This window comes from Vanacampus margaritifer, chromosome 20 (genome assembly GCF_051991255.1).
Source record: "Vanacampus margaritifer isolate UIUO_Vmar chromosome 20, RoL_Vmar_1.0, whole genome shotgun sequence".
Lineage (NCBI taxonomy): Eukaryota > Metazoa > Chordata > Actinopteri > Syngnathiformes > Syngnathidae > Vanacampus > Vanacampus margaritifer.
The window spans coordinates 14,159,726-14,179,909 of record NC_135451.1 but is presented as its reverse complement, the minus strand read 5'-3'; the positions used below and the strand labels follow the sequence as shown (position 1 = coordinate 14,179,909).

The window sequence follows — 20,184 nt, the reverse complement described above, 5'->3', positions numbered from 1 at the left end:
CTATAAAATGGAGATAATAAAGGACAAAAGTAGAAGTAATGTAACAAACGGGTGGTAAATGAGTCCGCGTTCTGGACAATTGGCGACAGGAAAACAACATTCCAATGTGAGCGAGCGAGGGCCCCAGCAGTGTTTGGTCCCTGGGGTCCCGTCCCCCCCCGTCACACCCCCTTCCCCTCCTCATCTCTGTGTTGCTGTTTCTCAGAGTGTTGCACACTTACTTTGCCAGAGACACAAACAGAGCCGTGACTTTCCCATGAAAATGGGGGCGTCCTTAAAAAAAAAAAAAGGGGGGGGGGGGCAAAAGGGCCAAGTTACAGCCCCCCCCCCCCCGGGAAAATCCAGCACAACTGCTATGACTTTGCACCACACTGGCGGACTGACTGAGGAGTTTGTTGCTTCCTCTACAATGTAACATTGTGTTATGTAACTGTATGTGTCTGGGACAAGCGAGCCAAAAGCATACAGGAGGAGGCACCGTGCCCCCCCCCCCCCCCCCCCCGCTGAATGGGAGAGGCTGTCAGCAGTGACAAATGGGGGGGCAAACTGCGGTCTGGTGAGCACCCATATGTCCAGCATGAGGAAACAGCAGGCCGAGGCTGGCAACGTGGGGGAAAGGAGGTCGTTTAGAACTTGCTGTGCAAAGAGAAAGTCTGTTATCATAGCTGTTTGTTTGTTAGGCAGCAGGATGGGCCCAAAAACAACTGAACCGATTCTTGTGACGTTTTGGTTGAGGAGTGGGACAAAGGCAAAGAATAAATCTGGTCATTTTCTTATGGAGATCTGGCAAAAAGATGCCGATCAGACATGCTTGTTTTTATGACCCCTAGGCTGGATTATTGTAATTCTCTTTTAAGAGACTTCTCAGAAAAGAATGGGCCAAAATGCTGCTACTCGAATACCAATTTCCGTTCTCCTCAAATGTTGGCGCAATGCACCGAAATTCACCGCATAATTAAGCAGGGGTGGTTGTAGGGGGGGGGTTGTTTTATTTAAAAATGCAGCTTTCCCATGCGCCAAAACAGGGCGAAAAATTGACACAAACAGGCTTAAATGGCTTAATCAGACTTAATTAACATACTTTTGGCTAAAATATTGCTAATGTGCATAGATACGGTAATCTAAATGACTCACTTGATGACAGGAGTGCTATATGCTAAATGCTAACATTGGGATGCTTATCAGGGCTAATGTCAGCATTCTAATCCTGTTGATATGCTAAGGTCATTGCTAATGTTAATCGGTACGGAAAGTGATGGTAAAAAAAAGTTATCAGTTTTTAAGACTCTCCAAAAAAGGGGCCAAAAAAAAAAAGCTGCTACTCGAGGTCTAACTAGAACTAGGAGAAGAGCTCACCTTATGACAGGAGTGAAGAGACTGTGAAGCCGACAGAAGAGGCGAACACCCTGAGAAAGAGAGGAAAAATCTTTTTAAAAAACTCCTGCATTCTCGTCAAACTATTTTCGGTTGCCTGACAGGTTACCTTGGATATGACGTCGTGCATGTCGCTCCTGGGGTGGTAGGTGCCGTCGTCGTAGCGGAAGCGGTACAAGACGGGCTCGGGTTTGAACTGGTGCTTGTCGGTGACTAACACCCCCCCCCCCCAAAAAAAAAATAGAGAAAGAAGACATTTTTATAGAAGGATATTCTGTTGTTTTCCACACGCTTTTATCTTATTTTGCTCCGTGGAAGCAATAAAGGGCCGCTGAGCGTTTAAGAGTTTTTTTGGACCGTGAAGAAACCTACTGAAGAGCATCTTAAGCTTCATGAGCTAAACACACAGGAAGTGTGCCACTAAACCATCGCAGCTAAAGGAGATGAATGCTCATAATAATCCCCGACAGAAAGAATCCATCCATTTAACGCCTCGTTAAATGGGGCCAAAACTCTGCTGCTCGAGCACCGACTGGAACTCGGGGAGGAACCAAAAGGAGCAACATGAACACATGTGACATCTTCTCGCGCTAGCTGCAATTCACTTGCTTGACATACCGGCTTAATTCGAGTAAGTTTGTGCTTCTTTGTTTTGTTAGCTGCTAGTAAAAAAGTCAATTGTAGCATGCTAGTTACAGTAGGTTAGTGTCAGTAGCATGTGCAAATTATTAAAAACTTCTGGTGAAAATGTTTAAGCTAGTCGCTGATTTGTTAGTTGCCAAACAATTGGTTTGGTTAAAAGTTTTATTTTGGTAAGTTTTCCACTTCCTGCTTCTGCTTGGTAGAATGTGTAATGTGCATCTTTGATCTGACATTTATGTGATTGAGAAGATTGACAAGAGCGACCACTGAGAGAAGATGTAGACTGATATTCTAGATTCTCGCGGTAGTTGCTAATTCTTTAGCTTCCACTTGCTAAGGCTGCTGGTTGTAATTATTTGAGTTTTTACCACCTGTTTTGCATCATAGAGCCTGATAGAAAGCAACTTTTGTCAACAAATGACTGATTATGTGACTGGTGTCCATCTGTTCGTGATACTGACGAGAAGCAGCACTGAATGAGGACTTATGATTTAGGCCAGGCTAACGAAGCTAACGAGGGGTAGAAGCTGCGGTGACCGACCGTGGTGGATGATTCCATTCTCCAGCAGGGCCTGACCGAGGTGGACGCCCTCCTCTGGGTTGCCCGTCTCGCCGATTTCCATCAGCCAGGATACAAATTCACTGGAAAGAAATACAGAATTAAATACATAAAGTCGTCACTTGAAAACTATGAAGGCGTTTTGATTGCTTCGAAGTGAAAATATCACAAGTGCAACGAGGAAACAACACAAGTGGCAGAACGGCAAACACAGCAGCTAATCTGATGGCTTCATTTCTGCTGTGATTACATCCTTGTCGTTCCTCGTCTGACCACACAAGCCAAACAAACATCGCACTCTTCCCAAGCACTCGGCCTTGACGTCTCTGCGACACACCGCCAGGGGAAAATAAGACTCCATAATCGTGTCCAATTGTAAACCGTGAAGTTAAAATGCTGAAAAGTTCTCATGGCCTTAAGACAGGCACATAAATGGAACAAGTGGGTGGAGGGTAGCTACCAGATAGCATGTGAAGCTAACGTAGCAATCTACAGATCCACCAGTCACAGAACATCAAAATAAGTATTTGGTCCATAAAAGTTTCAGATCAATAATAGGTCATTTGGGGGGGGAAAAAAAACAGGAAGTACAAATGTACCAAAATAAAAGATAATGACAAGCATACTGTATGGAAGCTCACAAGCCGGTGGCTAAGCTAACGTAGCTGTCTACTTCTTCACTTCTTTGTTCTTTTTTATCAAACAGAAGATATGGATGAACTACCAAAAGAAGTCATCTTTACCGGTGCTCAGAGCATCTTCTTGCCAAACATAACAAGAGTCAGAGAACATCCACATGATCATTTTGTCCATAAAGTTAAAACTGACTAAAAAGAATTATGTAAGTACAAACTACCAAAATAAAAGCGTGATGTAAAATGCTCAAACACAACACATAAAAACCGCTACCTGAAAATGACAAATGACTAGCATATAGTTGTTAACCATTTACCGGCTAGCGTCAGAGGCTAATGTAGCAGTCAAGATTTTTCTCTGGACTTACAGAAGAATCAAATAAAAGTCTATTTCACGACAAAAAGTAGGACATTGGAAGCAATAACGAATCAAAATGGGAAGCAGAAACTTACCAAAGTAAAAGCGGAAGAGCTAAACCATAAAACCGTAAAATGTTCAACACAAGAAACGTAAAAATCTCTACCTTTTGCAATTAAGGAAACCTTTGTAATAGCGCGACATATTTTCACATGTGTGAGGTTATTTAAAACAAGATAAATTCCCACTCTCATTTTCCCGTGTTCTCGTGTACTTCACGTCAGCAGTGGTGACCGGTAATAGCGACGGCGCTACAATAACACCGTTGTTATTTTTAAAAGCGTGCGGCGGAGGGAAGAACATAGTTGTGGCTGAGTTTACACGGCATGGCGGTTTGGGAATGAGCAGCGACCAGTGACCGCGATCTGCTTTGGTTGCTCTCCTCGCAGACACGCCGCAGCAGGAACGCCGTGGGAAGAATGCATGCCGAAGCTAGTAATAGCTTGCTAGGTTGCTAATGCTAACACCTGGATGAGTAAAGATGTACCGGTAGATTCTTTCGTTAGCTTTCGACGCTAGCTGTTGTTATGTTAGTAGGTGTTTACATCCTGACGAAAGACATACTTTCGTGTTTTTGTTCCATCAGACCTGTTAATGAATAAACTACTTTTTTGCCCAAAGGCCAATTATGGCCCATTATGACCAAGCTTTTGTGGTAAAAGGACACCTTTCTGTTTGTGTTCAATTTAGGCCTCTGATGACTAGTGTTGTTTATTTGAGTCCTTTGTTTTGTGATATTTGACAATTTTCCCCATTGATAACTTAAAACAAGAACACATTTGGGGAATCTCACCTCCCCAGGAAGCACTTTGGGAAAGTGCTGAGCTTGCGTTTGCGGTCCTTGATGAGGTGCCCTTTGCTCATGAGCTGGTAGAGCTTCTCCCCCTTCTCGGACACCATCAGCCACGTGTCCTGCTCCATGCCCAGGGTCAGACCTACGGACACACACACACACACACACACTGTGGGCAAAAAGTATCGGGACAATTGACTATCCCTCTTTGGGTTTGGTGTGGGATGTTGTGACGTACTCTTGCGACGTTCGCGCTCTTTCATGATAGCCTCGAGCCACTCGTGCTTCTCCTCGGCCGTCTTGGCCATGCACACGAACCACTTGTTCTTGGCCGTGTTGTGGATCTTCCAGCCGTTGTTGACGATGTTGCCGGAGCTGTGGTAGTCGGCTGCAATGGGGGACATTCAGTTCCCGTGACAGGGTCAACAATCGGATTATCACTTTAAAAAAAAAAAAAAAGTGAAAATAGTGCAGGAAGTGTCATTTTTGTTGGAAAGAACTGGTTATAGACCAACGTTTTGTAAACACGGGTCTTTATTTGGATCTGCTGTTACATGTGTGGTCCATCCAAGCAACAGCAAACCATGCCAATCATCATCACCATGTGTCTGCCGTTATTTTGAAAATACCTCAAGGGCATTTTCTCAACCCCAGGCAGCAAGTGTAAGCTTGGGGGAGAGAAAAAAAATAAGTCTTCATTATATAGAAACCCAAGCCGTAATTCACTTGTCGGACATGTGAAGGCAATATCCCGCCTGTGGTGTTGGCAGGACACCCACGGGCCGCCACCTGCCTGCCGTGTTTATGCAGTCTCCGCTGCGTCCATCACTCAGCAAACACACCCCGATAGAGAGCGAGTGTGCGGAGGGTTCAGGAAATGGCGGCTTCCACTAAAATAAAAGCGATAATCAGGGGGATGCGTACAGCCAAGAGACACAAGCGACCAGCAGGACCACTTAAGGACATGGAGAAGGCAACAAGTACTGTTAGCAAAATATTGTGTCATGTGGAAGGTTTATAACAATAAAACAATTCTTTAAAAAAAAAAAATTTAATAAAATTTACATAATCTTTTCAGCTAGAGATTAGTGACTTGAGGAGTTTGGCATGTGTTTAGCAGCGCAAACTAGCCAGTAGCAGCTAATAACTGATGCATAGCAAGTTAGCCTAGCACCTAGCATTCTCCCGGCAGGGGTTCGACACGAGACGTGCATACTAACAGGCCACAATTACAACTGAAATGCTTGAAGCCACTTTCACACAGATGTAGACAAGACATCCTCAACAAGCAGTATCACGATTGGTCGATTGACTCGATTCTATGATTAGTTGAAAGTTATACAGTAGGTCAAATGAATACTATCTACCTCATAAACTGCCCACCCTTCCTAGAAACCTACCAAAAATAAATCAGCCACTAAAGTTATGTAAAAAGCAAAAAAAAAAAATCTAATATATCACCCTAAACACAATCTTTTGTGAACAAGTGTCAAGGAGAGCAGCAGCTAACCAGTTAGCGCTAACACGTAGCAGGCTACATGTTCCCTCACTCACTGTGCCTTCTTTCTGTTAGTTATACAATCGTCCAAATTAATACCGTCCACCACATAAACCGCCCATCCCTCATAGAAACCTACCAAAATAAAAATCAGCAGCGTTAAGTGACTAAAGTCATGTAAAAAGAGTCAAATATAAACACACAAAACACAACCTTTTGTGAACAAGTGACAAGGAGAGCAGCAGCTAACCAGTTAGCGCTAGCACGTAGCAGTCTTCATGTTCCCTCACTCACTTTGCCTTCTTGTTGAATAGCACAAACTAACGTACTTAAATTAAATTAAATTGAGTAATTTCTCAATTAAAATTTGAAACCAGTTACGGAAGAAAAAGGCTGTTCTGGAAAACAAAGTGTGCATGACTCACCCGTGCCATCGTCCACATTTTCCACTTCCATCACTTCAGTGTTGATTCTGCCTCTGAACAGGTAACGGGGTGCCTCTGTGGTTGTTTTGCTGTTTTTCAAACGTCTTCGAAAGAAAGAAATGGTGGGTTTGTGTGGATACAAGAGATAGCATGAAAACAGCATGAAATGGCGCACCCCTGTCCTCCGAACACACACCCAAAACAAAGTGTTTTCAGAATTTTTCTCTCAACTCTTTAACTTTTTCTCAAACTTTCCAACCTGCTAATCATGATCCTGACAAGGTTGCAGCCCGCACCACTTCCTGTGCATCCCCACAAAAAAAGCCAAAATAAAGCCTTTCGCAAACTTTTTAAGCCGCGTACCCCTTTCTACGTCCCGACAGATTTGGCGCACCCCCTCTCCTATGCACAAATTCACACAAAAAGCCTTTTTTTTTTTTTTTTAGATAATTTTATTATTATCATCTCGACGAACTCCTCCTATGCACCCATATACCCCCAAAAGCTTGCAAAACCTCCCCCAAAAAATCTCAATTTGGGGATGGCAGACCAGCCCCCCCCCTCCCCCACTTCCCCGCATACAAAGCCAAACTTTTGTTTCCTATATATACTCTTAAAAAAGCCTTTAATGTATTTTTACAGCAGTCTTTATTGAATCTTTTTAGCCATTGAGTTGGCGCACCCCCCCTAACCCCCCTCGCCGCACACCCTAAAAAAAAAGAAATTAAGTTAATTCTGGATACTTTTAAAGCAGCCTTTCACAAACTTTTTAAGACCTTGAAAACAGTATTCCCACCAAAAAAAAAAAATGACTAAAGGAGTAAATAACACAAACAAGAGGAGACAAAAGAGCCCGAACAACTCGAGGCGAGCCACCTGTTTTTCTTCTTGCAGTAGACCAGGAGCTTGTCAAACAGGAAGAAGATCCTCTCTTGTACGTTCCCGGCGGAGATCTTCAGCAGGACGCCGTGCATGAGCATCTCCGTGCACGTGTCGGTAATGTTGGAACCCTGACAACACACACATACGCACATTAAAGAGACGTTTGAATGAAGCACATTATTGAATATTCTCACATGGGGAAGCGAGGAGATTACAAAAGCCCGGCCTTTCCGGTCCAATCTCTCAGGGGTGCGAGGGGGAAAAAAAAAAAAAACACACACCCCGCTTCCTCTTCTAAAGGCGTCCATAGAATAACATCCTGTGTGTGTGTGTGTGTGTGTTATATGGTGCAAAGAAAACGTCTTTTCCCTCACCTTGCCTGTTCTCGGAGGAGTTGGCGTGCCATGTTTGATTGGCCCCCTCGCAGCTAAAAATAACTCTACCGCCACGCAAGTCTTTTGACATTCCATTGCTCTTTCAGGACCTTTTTAAACATCCAAGGAGCCCGAGCAGATGTTCAAGTCATTTTGCAGCACCAGACGCTCCCTTGAATGTGTCTTTCACACACACCGCTCAAATTAGCATCGGCATGCCATAATACATGTTCTTGCTCCGTGTTTAGTCCTTTATAGGTCAATGAAACCATAATTGGTTGTTTAAAACAAAGTGGAAATTGCTTAGTGACCTTTAAATGTATTTTTTAATAGGTTAAAAAAAAATAGCTGGGCATTTTTTTTGGAAAAAGTAAAAAAAATAATAATAATTAAAAACAAGAAGTAAAATTGTAAAATTAAAGTCTTAAATTTAAAAAATAAATACATTTCAAGAAAAATATATTATACTATGTCAGTTATAAATTTTAAAGTTTTTTATTTATTTTTTTACAAATGAATACGATGCAAAAAAAATATTGCTTTACTATCTAATTATTAAAATTATAACTTTTTTAAAAGTAATTCAACAAAAAGAATATTTAAACAAATCTAAGTTTAAAAAAGTAATTTCAAAAATGAAATCAGTTAAAAATATATTTTTAACAATGAACAAAAACATTTAAAAAGTGTAATCTAAAAATAAAATACATACTTTAAAAAGAAAAATATACTGTATTTGTTTAAAAAAAAAAGTTTTCCCAGACATTTCCTGGTTTGTGCTTTGCATCGCAAAAATCAGGCCTTTGAACACACGGGTGTGTAGACTTTTCCTATCCACTGTATATGTGATACAAAAAAAGTGCCCAGCCACGAAGGACCATCATTTTTCTTTTCTTTAAAAAGCAAGTGTTTAATGAGCGCCCTGTCAAGCGCTCCAACAGCTGTTTAGTTATTTTGATGTCACCTTCATTCCTTCCATCATAAAAGCAAAGCAGACCTTTAAAGCATCATTTAGCCTCATTTCTCATTTCCTTTACTTTTAACCAGCCAGAAGAAAACAAGCCGAGGGGTGGGTGACAAATCGGGAATGACAGAACGGTGGGTTTTTTGCATTTAGCACAAAATTTGATCAAATGTCTTGCAATGAGCACCCGAAAAGACGGGTGGAAGTGACCGCCGTGACTACAGAGCAGCAGCATACACAAATACATAAACAACGGAGTCTTTTGTGAAGACGCCAAACTTCTCGAGGATCTTTACGCGACCCCTTTTTGTTGTACACTTACCCCCACTGTTCGGCGCAGACAGCCTGACCTTATTATTAAAAGAGCCCGAGGCGGAATATGACGATCGGCGTCTTTGAAACACACCTCCCAGCCCTCGATGTGCGACTGCCACTCTTCCAGCAGCTCCAGTTTCTCCATCTGCCGCTTGGCTTCGTTGATGCCGGAGCACACGGCCTTCATCACCCGCAGCGACTCCTGCACCAGCGCGTAGTCCTCGTGCTTCTTCGGCGTCCGCTTAAGCAGCTCCTGGAAAAATACGACAATGTCAGTTGAGGGAGGTTGATTGCATTGTATATATATATAAATATTGTATTTAATTGTATTTTTGCTTTTTTTAATTATTATTATTTTTGAATGAATAATTGGATTTTGTTTTTAGTAAATTTATTATTTAACTTACATGCACATTTTATTTGTAGTTAATAATTTTATTGTATTAATAGAAATGTATTATATTTCTAGGTAATTTTATTTTTATTTTTTTTATTTAACATTTATTTTTGGTAGATTTTATTTAATTAATTGTATATTTTTTTAATTTTATGTAATAATAATCAATAATAAATAAATTAAATATCTTATTTGTGGGAAAAATACAACAAAGTCAGTGCAAGGAGTTTGATTGCATTGCATTTCTTTAATTGTATTTTTTATCATTTTTGAATGAATAATTGGGATTTAGTTTTTAGTGAATTTATTTAACTTATATGCATATATGATTTGTAGTCCATAATTTTATTAATTTAAATTTATTATATTTCTTGGTAATGTTATTTTTCAGGGTTTTTTATTTAACATTTATTTTTGGTACATTTTATTTAATTAATTGTATTGTTTTTTTATTTAATTTAATAATAATTAATTAATTATCTAATTTGTGGAAAAAATACAATAAAGTCAGTGAAAGGAGTTTGATTGCATTGCTTTTCTTTAATTGTATTTTTGCTGCTTTTTTTTTTGAATGAATAATTTAATTTTGTTTTTAGTGTATTAACTTGCATGCATTTTTATTTGTAGTTATTAATTTTAAGTTTCAGTTGTTTTTTTTGGTACATTTGATTTAATTTATTGTATTTTTTGTATTTAATTTAATAATAATTAATAATAAATTAATTAATTATCTAATTTAATATATTTAAAAATATATGTATTTAGATTTTCTTTTAAGTTGTTTTTCTTCTTACCTGCTTACTCCACTACGCAAGTTTTCGCATGCCAGCTACTACAGTTAAGATATGATTTCCACGATTTCCACAAGACAAGGCCTGGCAGCTGCGACACTTCCAAAACGTCCCAGCGTCAAATTACCTTATTTGTCTTACACGTGTGAGTGCGTATCCCGGCGGCTGTTTGGACAAAGTCTAGTCGGGCTCACGCGTGAAAACAGGATAAAGGAGACCCGAGCCTTTGAACGCGGTTTTCCTTTCGCCCACGTAGGCGGAAATTTGAGGAGTAACGAGCGGGCGCGGAAGACAGGTACAAACTGAAACGTTACAGCTGGACCGGCCGAGGAAGACGGACGGGCATTCATTCGTAGCCAGCGGTTGAGATTTTAGATCAGGGATTGGATTCGGACGATTTATTTAGTTTGACTCGAGAGGCGCAAACTTTTCGGGAAGTCCGCTTAGCTTCATGCTAACCAAGAAGGCAAAACATCATTGACATGCTAACGGTTAGCATAAAAAAAAAAAGTTTTTTGAAACTTTAAAGCAATGGATATTTGAATACAAACAGTGAAACAACACATGTAGAAAGATAGCATCTTACAGTAAAAGTCTCTTCTACTCTGCTGCTACCTGCTGGCCGTTTTTGTAATTACTACAATTGCTTCACCCGTTCTCTGGAGTTCAGAGGTTGCATCAAAGCCTTTTGTATGCTCTAGTATAAACATTAAAAAAAACATAAAACGTATAAATTAGGACACTCAAAACATTTAAAATAGAACGTATTTATATGTTTTTGGGAGCAAATGAGTCAACTGGTATTATACAAAAAATTTTACATAGTACAATATTATAGAGTTACAGTTTACCTTATTTAAAAAAAAAATAATAATCTTGTGGGGGCCACCTGTAACTTTATTTTGTTTTTATTGTGCATTCATTGAATTTTGATTAAAAATTTTAACCATAGTTTGCATTTATTGAATTTAGTTGTTGCTGAATTCCTTTCATTCTTATACTTTTGTTGAATTTTATTTTCATTGACAAATGTTGAATCTTATTATGTGAATTTATTTTAAGCTAATTAAATTGGACCTTTTCATCCGCACATTTTATTTAACAGACTTGTGCAATTGTATTTCCTTATATTTATTTTAATTTCACCGTTTCATTAAACCATCCAGGTGGAGATCTTGGAAGCTTTTAGTTCCTGGACCAAAGACCTAATTCCTGGAATTTAAGGTGAAAATGCATCTTTGCAATTAGTGTAAAACTCACTCGGAGCAGCAACGGGTACTTGCAGATCCTCTGAATAGGAGCCACCAGGTACCCCTCCAGCGGGACTTCAGTGTTCTTCCGGCCTCCAAGCAACATGCAGTTCTACAGAAGACACAGAAAAATAGCTGAGAAGGAATCCAAATTTTTTTTTTCTTCCAGCTCCGTGATGCTCCCCTTGTGGAAGTCTCTCGGAGCGCGGCAGGAAGTGGAAATCCACCCACGCGCATCAGCTGTCTCGCTCACTCAAACACGCATACACTGTCTGTTAATGTTTTAAAGTGAGAGTCCAACATTGGCCAGCAGTTAAGAGTATCTACTAAGTCTAAGTCTAAAATGTTTTCGTTTGAAAAAGTTCCACAATAACATCAAAAATATATTTTTAATAAACTACATCAAGTCATACCTCAAATTAAAGAACTTAATGAGGCCTTTAGGGATATACAACTATCATATCATTATTTGATGACACAATGATCCAAAATATGCTCTTGCTTAAAAAAAGGTCCCCAATAAGACCGTCAAAAATTTATTTTCAACGAAAGACATAGAGTCATACCTCAAATTAAAGGCCGCGATTCGACCTTTCCAGATGTGCAACTATCATGTCTATATGACCTAATTTGATGACACAATGATAGAAAATATGTTCTTGCTTAAAAAAGGGCCCCAATAACACTATCAAAATTCTATTTTCAACAAAAGACATCGAATAATATCTCAAATTAAAGGCCTCGGTTCGAGCTTTACAGATATGCAACTATCATTTCAATAAAACATAATTTGATAACACAAATATCCAAAATATGTTCTTCTTAAAAAGGTCCCCAATAACACCATCAAAACTATTTTCAAACAAAACACATCGAGTCATACCTCAAATTAAAGGTCTTGATTCGAGCTTTCCAGATATGCAACTATCATGTTACTTGAAATTTCATCATTAATGGCGTAAAAAATATATTTCCAACAGGGCACATTGAGTAATACCTCATATTAAAGCCCTGGATAAGTGCTTTCCAGATATGTAAATATAAGTCAATATTCCCTCACATAATGATGCAATGCCTAAAAAACATGTTTTTTGTGTATAATTATGCATATTGCTCACCAGCAAGCATGTACGAACGCTGCGGATCTTGTTAAGCTCCAGCAGCAGCCGCTGAGCCTTCTCGTGATTTCCGCAGTATTCGTCGTAAATCTGGAATTGCCGCCTCTGCAAAACGAACACAATTTTTGTCTGCGCATACGTCGGGATTTTTGGGGAAGTCTATTATTTCAAGTGTCGCCACTAACAAAGTGCAAGAAGCAGCGTCCGACTTCGTGGTGAGCGTGCGGGTCGGGCTGCAGCAGCTCCTCCACCATGGACAGGAAGTCTTTATGCACCGCCAGGATGTCCACAATGTTGGAGAACAACACCTGAGAGAGTTAATGAAGAAAGTGTCTTGAATCAAGATGGCGGCAAAAAGCGTTTGGGTACGAGCAAATCTCAAGCATGCAACGGCTTTGTTATGTCAGCTTTGATCTTGTAATTTAAAACATCAAGACGGCAAGAACAGAGGAGGCTTTGACGCCACACTGGTGGTGATATTAAGAGCAAATGCTGACTGTTGATGGGAGAAATTCAATCCAAATGTTTTTTGCCTTTTGGTTGCTAGCCCATGAGTGGACAAAGTGCGGCCAGCCAAGCACAAGAGTCCTGTAATATTTGTTACATTAATTTTGTTGCTTTTTAAAAAATATATTAAAACATTTTTAATTAACTAATTAAATAATTGGTTGATTATTTATTTTTAAAAAAAGAGCAGTAAAATAGAAATCCATTATATGTATACATTTTAAAATGCGTTTAATTTTTAAAAAATAATTTGTTAATTAGATCAAAATAAAATGATAAAATAAAAAGTTGGTTAATTTGCAAAAAAAAATCATTTTAAATGATAAACAATAAAATGAAATAAGATAATTATTTTGTTTTTTTCCACACAAACAATTTTACATATTTTTCCCCAACCATTTGAACTTTGTTTTTTAACCTATAGAATGACTTGGCTCATCTGTCCATCTTTGGGGATCAAACGTGGCCCTTGAGCCCAAAAGTCTGCCATGGCTAGCATGACCCCCCAACCGTCCTAAATCCTGTCCGGAGGGACGGCGTGTTCCCAAACAAACCATAAAATGGCGTGATATGTCCCATAACCTCAAGGGTATGTTGTAAATATCCGCTCGGATGCTTGTTCATCTCCGAGAGTAGCCTTTAGGAATACCGTAAATATTGGCCCAAAAAAAAAAAGTCCCCTCACCTTGACCGTTTCTTCTGTGATGTTCTTGTCCATTTTGGTGGCGGCGTATTGGTCCAGACGATGCAGGAAAACCTGGAAGAGGACAGGGACAGTTCGTCTTTGTTAGTTAAGATCATTCATGAGCTTTCAGGGTTAATTTGATGTATTTATTTTGGGTACTGATGTACGTCCGTACAGAAAAAAGGTCAATCAGTTGTTAATACTTAAAAAAAAAATTAATAAAACTAATACTAAATCTAATAAAAACTAAGCTAAAGTGAAGCATTTTCTAAAAGACAAAGAAGTCCCTAATTCATTATACTTAATGAAAAATCCCAAACTTTTATAACCCTGTTACAGACCACTTCAAATTCTTGTCGTTGTGCCGCCACAGCAACAGGACACTGATAAAGACCCGCACACAATTTCAAGAGGGGACAATAAAACTTGCAAACTCTTATGAGTGGCATTCTTTTAAATTAATTCGTGGGAAAACAAGTCGACGTGTCAGTTCATTTCCGAGAAACACTCCAGAGGAAAACTGTAACAGTGAGTTCTGGAATTTGGGGTTTTATGAGGGGGGGGGGGGGCTATTTCAATAATCAGGGTCTTTGTTGTGGTCCAACTAGCTGATTAGCATTCTGCAGCCGGCCTCGCCTCGTAACTCTCCGACACTCGGCGACATTAGCATCCCATTAGCAAGTCTAATATGTACAAACAAGGCGTGCAGGGACCTCGACAGGGTTTTCCTGTGTCGGCCCGAGCGGAAGGGCCGCTTCCTGAAATATTAGTGAGAGATAAAGTCAAAATGCTTAGGTAAGAAATCACATTTATGGTCATTAAAATATTCAGTATTGGTAGAATGTTGTGAAAAAAAGACACATTAGGCATAGTGCCGAAAGTAAAAAAATTAAATAAAAAATTAGGCACACTATTAAGCGATAAATAATTATGCTCAAAGTACTACAGGAATATCATAAAAATGTAAAAATAAATACTAGAAAATTTGGAAAGTGTAAATTAGAATGCATAAAAATACTAGATAAAAATGAAATATTACGGAAAAAAATAACGTAATTCTAAATATTAGAGATCATGTGAAAAACACATTTTTCAAAATATAAAATCTCTGAAAAAAATTAACGAAATACTGAATTATCTGACAAAAAATACAAAAAAATATGAGACTAATATACAGAAATATGACAACACACCAACTTAAGAAAATAAAATTGTAAAAAATAAATACAATTATAACGTATAAAATGTTAGAAAATGCACGTTTTAGACAAACACAATATGTAGAAAATTATTGTGGGAAAAATAGAAAAGATACAAAAATGAGAATCCCTTATTATTATTATTTTTTTTACAAAATACAGAAAACAACACAAAAGTACTACAGAACAAACAATTGATGATATAAAGCACAAATGACAGGAAGAGTACACAAATATAAAAAAAAACACAAATGTAATAAAAATACGTATTGTCATGAGCGACAAATTTTTGAAAATACAAAAATAGAAAAAAAATACAAAATTAGGCATGAAATTTAGAAAATTAGACAAAAACTGAACTAAAAAATGAATCAATTCTTTAAAAGAAAATGAGAACAGTTAATCCTAGAATGAAGTCTGAGGGAGGGAAAAAATGCACCTTTTGAATAAACGCAGCAAAGCTTCATCTGTAATTTAGTCAAAAGTAAAGTCCTGGAAGATGTCCAAGACGGGAAGCTGACTCATTGGATTTATGAACCCGGGCCGACTCAGAATCGAAGCCCATTTTCAGGACGGCCCATAAATATACACTTCATTTGCCTAATTGCGTTGTGCTTTTAGTGGGTCAGCCAAATGCCTTTTTATTTACTAGCGGTGGAGCAAAGCGCCGATTGTTTGCATCTGCCGCTCCTTCGTGACGGCGCTAAGCCCGGAGGGGAGCGTTTTTGAACCCCGACAACGGATCCAAGCTGTCTGGACGCGGGCCAGGCTTGAATCCCAAGTAGACCTATGTGCATTGGTGACGCTCTTCCGGCCTCATTGGCTATCCGTGTCACGTCCGACGCTGACCGTTAAGGCTTTCAAATGAGCTTGGATACAGAGAAGCAACTGTGCTCTTATTTTGTATTCCAAACTGTTTCTAGTGTAAGATGAACACAAATCTATTGAGCAAGCTAAGAATGTACAATGGTGCTTCACTCAAAACACTCATCGCTAGCATCATGATCATTCCCCATTGAAATGAATGGAAATGCCGTGATGGAGTTGTGCTCACCTCGGCCACCAGGGGGCAGTATATTACAGTCATACAAACATAAGCTAGCTGTTGTTAGCTTGCTAATCAAAGTGCGAACTAAGCTACCACCTGGATACAATGGATATTGGTAATGACTGTAACCAATCAAATCTGGCTCGCTCTCTTGTTACAAACCCAATTCACATTCAAAATGAGTTGCCTAGTTAGCTTAGCTGGCTAAGTTAGAAGCATGAGGGTAGTATTTTGGTTAACGGGCTCACAGCAACATAAGCTTGTTAACCAAAATGCTAATGTTATGCTACTGAGGTGAAGCCGGGTTACTTAGCCTGCTAAGCTAACAAAGTTAGCTCGCTGTATCGCCTGGATATAGAAGACAACCAAACTGCAACACTTCCCATAAAAAGTTAGCTAGCTCTCTATTTACTATCATTCATTTGCCTTGTTGACTTAGCTGGCTAAGTTAGTAGCATGGCGTTAGAATTTTGGTTAACAAGGTCACAACACTAACAGCATAGCAGTACTTAGCATTATTGTTTTTTGGCAACTATAGGCTACAGACGACCAAATAGCTTTATCATTTTAAATTACAGCCTCCAATAAATATTGTACAATATATCAAAGCTATTGTTAGTTTCGTTACCATAATGCTAACACAAACCTGGTTACGCAATGCACCGGTGCATTCAAGGACATGCGATACCTTTGATTCATTTAGATTCAATGGGGCTCCACGTAAATGGAACGCGTATGGAATTTCCTGCCATAAACACATCTTGAGTTACGACCAATCAACGCGCTTATGATGTTGCGTTTTAGTGGGTCCAATGTAAGTACACTGGCACGCGGGTCTGCAGTTTAACGTGTCACCCAGACAGGAATGAATGGGCCAATCTCTTCTTGTCTGATGCTTCTTTTGTGCATCCATCACACGTTAGCTTTGTTATCACGATCGTCCAGATCAAAGTTTAGGTGCAAATGCACAATTGAATGAGAGGCAATAACGCTAAAATCCTGTATATTATTGTTTAGAAAAATATTAATAACTGACACGTTGCGGTTGAGTGGCATGACTTGCGTCGTTTCCGCGAGCAAAATCCACTAATTGCAGACACACTGTGATCATAAAAAAAACCAGATAAGTGGAAGTTCCCCATCGTGTCTGGCTTTTGCACAGAAGACATTTATATGTTTTATTTTTATTTTATTTATTTATTTGCTCAAAACAGCCCCACAAGGCTTGTCACATGGTCAACATTGAGTTCTCCAACTTCAGCTCACTGCCTGCTGCTGTGAAAGCAGGAAGCATGCAGGACAATGTAAAGATGGGCAGGGCCAGGTAGGAGAAGGAAAGAAGGAAGGAAGGAAGGAAATCCTGCTTCTCTCTGAGACAAAAGAGGGGGAAAAATGGACGGGAAGCGCTGGATGGTTTCTTAAGCCAAGCAGCTGACCTGACGCCGTTGCATAAACCGTTTCCAAGACGTTGGAATATGAGACTATTCAAGATAGTAATCAAATTCGTGCTACAAAAAAATTTATTATTATGATAATCGATGAATATGTTGATATTGATTCATTAATTAAAAATCAGAAGAAATGTTGATCGTTGTATTCCAAAGTAAAAGCAACAAATCAGTTTTTGTTGATATTCTGAGAATTTTGACGTTAAACAAGGTCACTAAAAGATGAATAAATTACCAAAATAGTTCTTGATAAACAATTACTTGTTGATTAATTTTCAAACTTCTTAATCAAATTGCACAGAATGACAAATAAGACGGCATGCGCAAAAACGATGTGTCTAGTACTCCGACTGCCAAATTGTCCAGCACTGGACCTGGAATTCACCCAAATCAAAATGGCTGACTTCCTGTTCAATTTTGGTACAGGTACCAAAGACTTTTTCGTGTTCACCCAATTTCACGCTGATTGGTGTCTGGGCTAATTGTTTTCCTCATCCACACATTCTACACTGTAGTATCTGTGACTTTCAGTGTACATGTCTTAAAAAAAAGCATATTTTATCTCCCATTGGCTTACAATTGAGCCCTATAAAATCTGCCTAGCAACAGCATGCTGCCCAAGCAACATGAGGCCTTTTGGTTCTTATTTAACCGCACATCAAGTCTTGTGTCTGTAAAAAAGCATCCAAATGAGTGCAATGCATCGAAATGAACGTATGCCAACAGCGAGACGGCAGCTGAGGGAGCACTTAAAACGCATCACGTAAATCTCCTTGCGAAGTTCATTATTTTCCTGTCAGACATGACAATGGAAAAAGCTGCGACGCACAATGTTAACATGATTTTTTTTTTTTTTCCCCGAGCTCGTTCCGACCAAGATAAACACCAGCGCCCACTGTCTCCTGTTATAATTATTCATTAGATAACATCCAGACCTATTTGGGACATCTCCCATAATCTTTTTCAGTACTTCCAGCATTTTTTGGGCTATTTTAGCGCACAATAATGCCCCAAAAAATTGTGTTTCTTCCGGCCCACGTGAATGTGGAGGTTGGTTAAGTCTTTATTGACATGACATGGAGCTCGTAAGTGGCTTGATTAGTCTACAAACTATTAAGTGTTAGGAATTAAAAGTTTAAAAAGAAATGTCAACTACTGCTGAGGATGACTTACAAAGTCTGATTTTTTTTCCTTCAAGTATCGGTGGCTGGTATCGGACACCTTGACGCACAATCGAATGTGATCATCACATCACAGCTGTTTTCTGTTCCTTCTTTTATTTGCGGATTCTTTTTTTTTTTTGATTGAAAGTCTCTTTGTCATATGTTGTAATGTGTTAACGTGTAAAAAAAAAAAAAAAAACATTAATACATTTTTTAAAGTATTTTTTTAAATGGAAAAAAAATGCTGATTTTGGCAAATATTAATTTATTATTATTAGTATTATTATCATCATCAAGTCATGTCTTTGTCCTATATGTAATATGCTAATGTGTACAACTAAAATTAAAAAAATTAAAAAATCTGCAAAAATGTCGATGATTTTGCAGATTTTTTTGCTGCCGATATTTTTGCAGAATTTGTTGTCTAATATTTATTTACTAATATATCCATTACTTGGCTCATTGAGCAATTTTCAAAAATAAAAAAGTTATTATTTTGTCAAGAATGAATTTGATAACTTCATTATTTTTCATGTATAACTAATACCTTTAAAATGCTGAAGAAGTAGGTAACGACCAATCATGGCTCAGTTTACTGACCAAACCCAGAAAACAGGTGAGCCATGATTGGTCGCTACCTACTTCCTCAGCACAGGTGATGTCATCTTCAATCGACAGCAAGTGGAAAAATTTAGTTTTTAAAGGTATTCAATTCTACATGTAAAATAAGGAAGTTATCAAATTCATTCTGGACAAAATACGAGCTTGGACACAAATGTTGAAGAGGGTTGCTCAAGGGGGTGAAAGGCAAAAGTACAGGGCGGGTCACGGAGAGTGGACGCTGGCCAGGAGGCTCTGTGGAACTGATTTTGTAAAGCACACTTCCTGCAGGAGGAATTCCTCCGAGGTTCGGAAATGCTGTGGAACAATGAGAAGTTGCCCCCCTCGTCAAAAAAAAAGGGGGGGGGGGGACAACACACCTTGAACAAAAAACTATAGAATTGAATTTGGTCAGTCACCAAGGTCGAAACTAAAATCTGGATCTGAAAACTGGAAATTTGGGAATTTATTATGTGGCCCTTGGTGGCAAAATATCCCGACTCCAACACTCCTGAATCACCTTCCACTCTTATTTCCGTGAGCATCCCATTTTACACCGACTCATCTCATCTTGTCTGATCGCCCCGTCGGACGCATGCGGCACCGACGTTTCCGGCCAGAACAGATTCGCCTTGTAACGGCGCAGCCAATCTCCCCCCCAAATGAATTCCCGCGGAGATAAAAGCAGAGAGGAGGCGGAGGAAAGAGGACACACACACGTTCACAGACACACACACTCTCTGATCCTTCTTCTAAGAAAGGCCAGATTGTGATCCATCCCATCCCCACTAGTCCCTAATATGAGTTCCATTAGAAACATGTGGGCCCGATTTAGAAATACGAAGCAAGACTCACCCTTCTATAGTGTCTTTTCCCATTCAATATTATTTTTTTTAAGGACATCTTCAAATTTTAATCTGTCATCTGCATTAATCTGCAAAACAAATATAACCTATAATCTCACACACAAGGTGCGCAAATGACATACTGGTAACCTAAGGCTGAAGACATCATAAAATAATTTTAATAAGGTGACAAAAATCAGGAAATGCACTCAAAGAGCCATTCCCCATTTTGTTCACATTATGCGCACCCCTAA

General features: G+C 39.0%; 1 protein-coding gene across 2 annotated transcripts in view; it reads right to left on the bottom strand.

Annotated features, from left to right (window-relative positions):
- The window catches only part of prex2 (phosphatidylinositol-3,4,5-trisphosphate-dependent Rac exchange factor 2), a 47,486-nt gene that overhangs the window by 25,834 nt on the left and 1,468 nt on the right, over window positions 1-20,184 (bottom strand). For both annotated transcript variants that reach the window (XM_077554129.1, XM_077554130.1), the window contains exons 2-13: window positions 13,628-13,699; window positions 12,621-12,743; window positions 12,436-12,540; window positions 11,328-11,429; window positions 8,971-9,132; window positions 7,221-7,354; window positions 6,345-6,448; window positions 4,660-4,809; window positions 4,422-4,563; window positions 2,558-2,658; window positions 1,484-1,587; window positions 1,357-1,406 (exon numbers count right to left, since the gene is read on the bottom strand). In XM_077554129.1, the coding sequence (XP_077410255.1) occupies window positions 1,357-1,406; window positions 1,484-1,587; window positions 2,558-2,658; window positions 4,422-4,563; window positions 4,660-4,809; window positions 6,345-6,448; window positions 7,221-7,354; window positions 8,971-9,132; window positions 11,328-11,429; window positions 12,436-12,540; window positions 12,621-12,743; window positions 13,628-13,699 (1,349 nt within the window). The remainder of the gene's footprint in view (window positions 1-1,356; window positions 1,407-1,483; window positions 1,588-2,557; window positions 2,659-4,421; window positions 4,564-4,659; window positions 4,810-6,344; window positions 6,449-7,220; window positions 7,355-8,970; window positions 9,133-11,327; window positions 11,430-12,435; window positions 12,541-12,620; window positions 12,744-13,627; window positions 13,700-20,184) is intronic.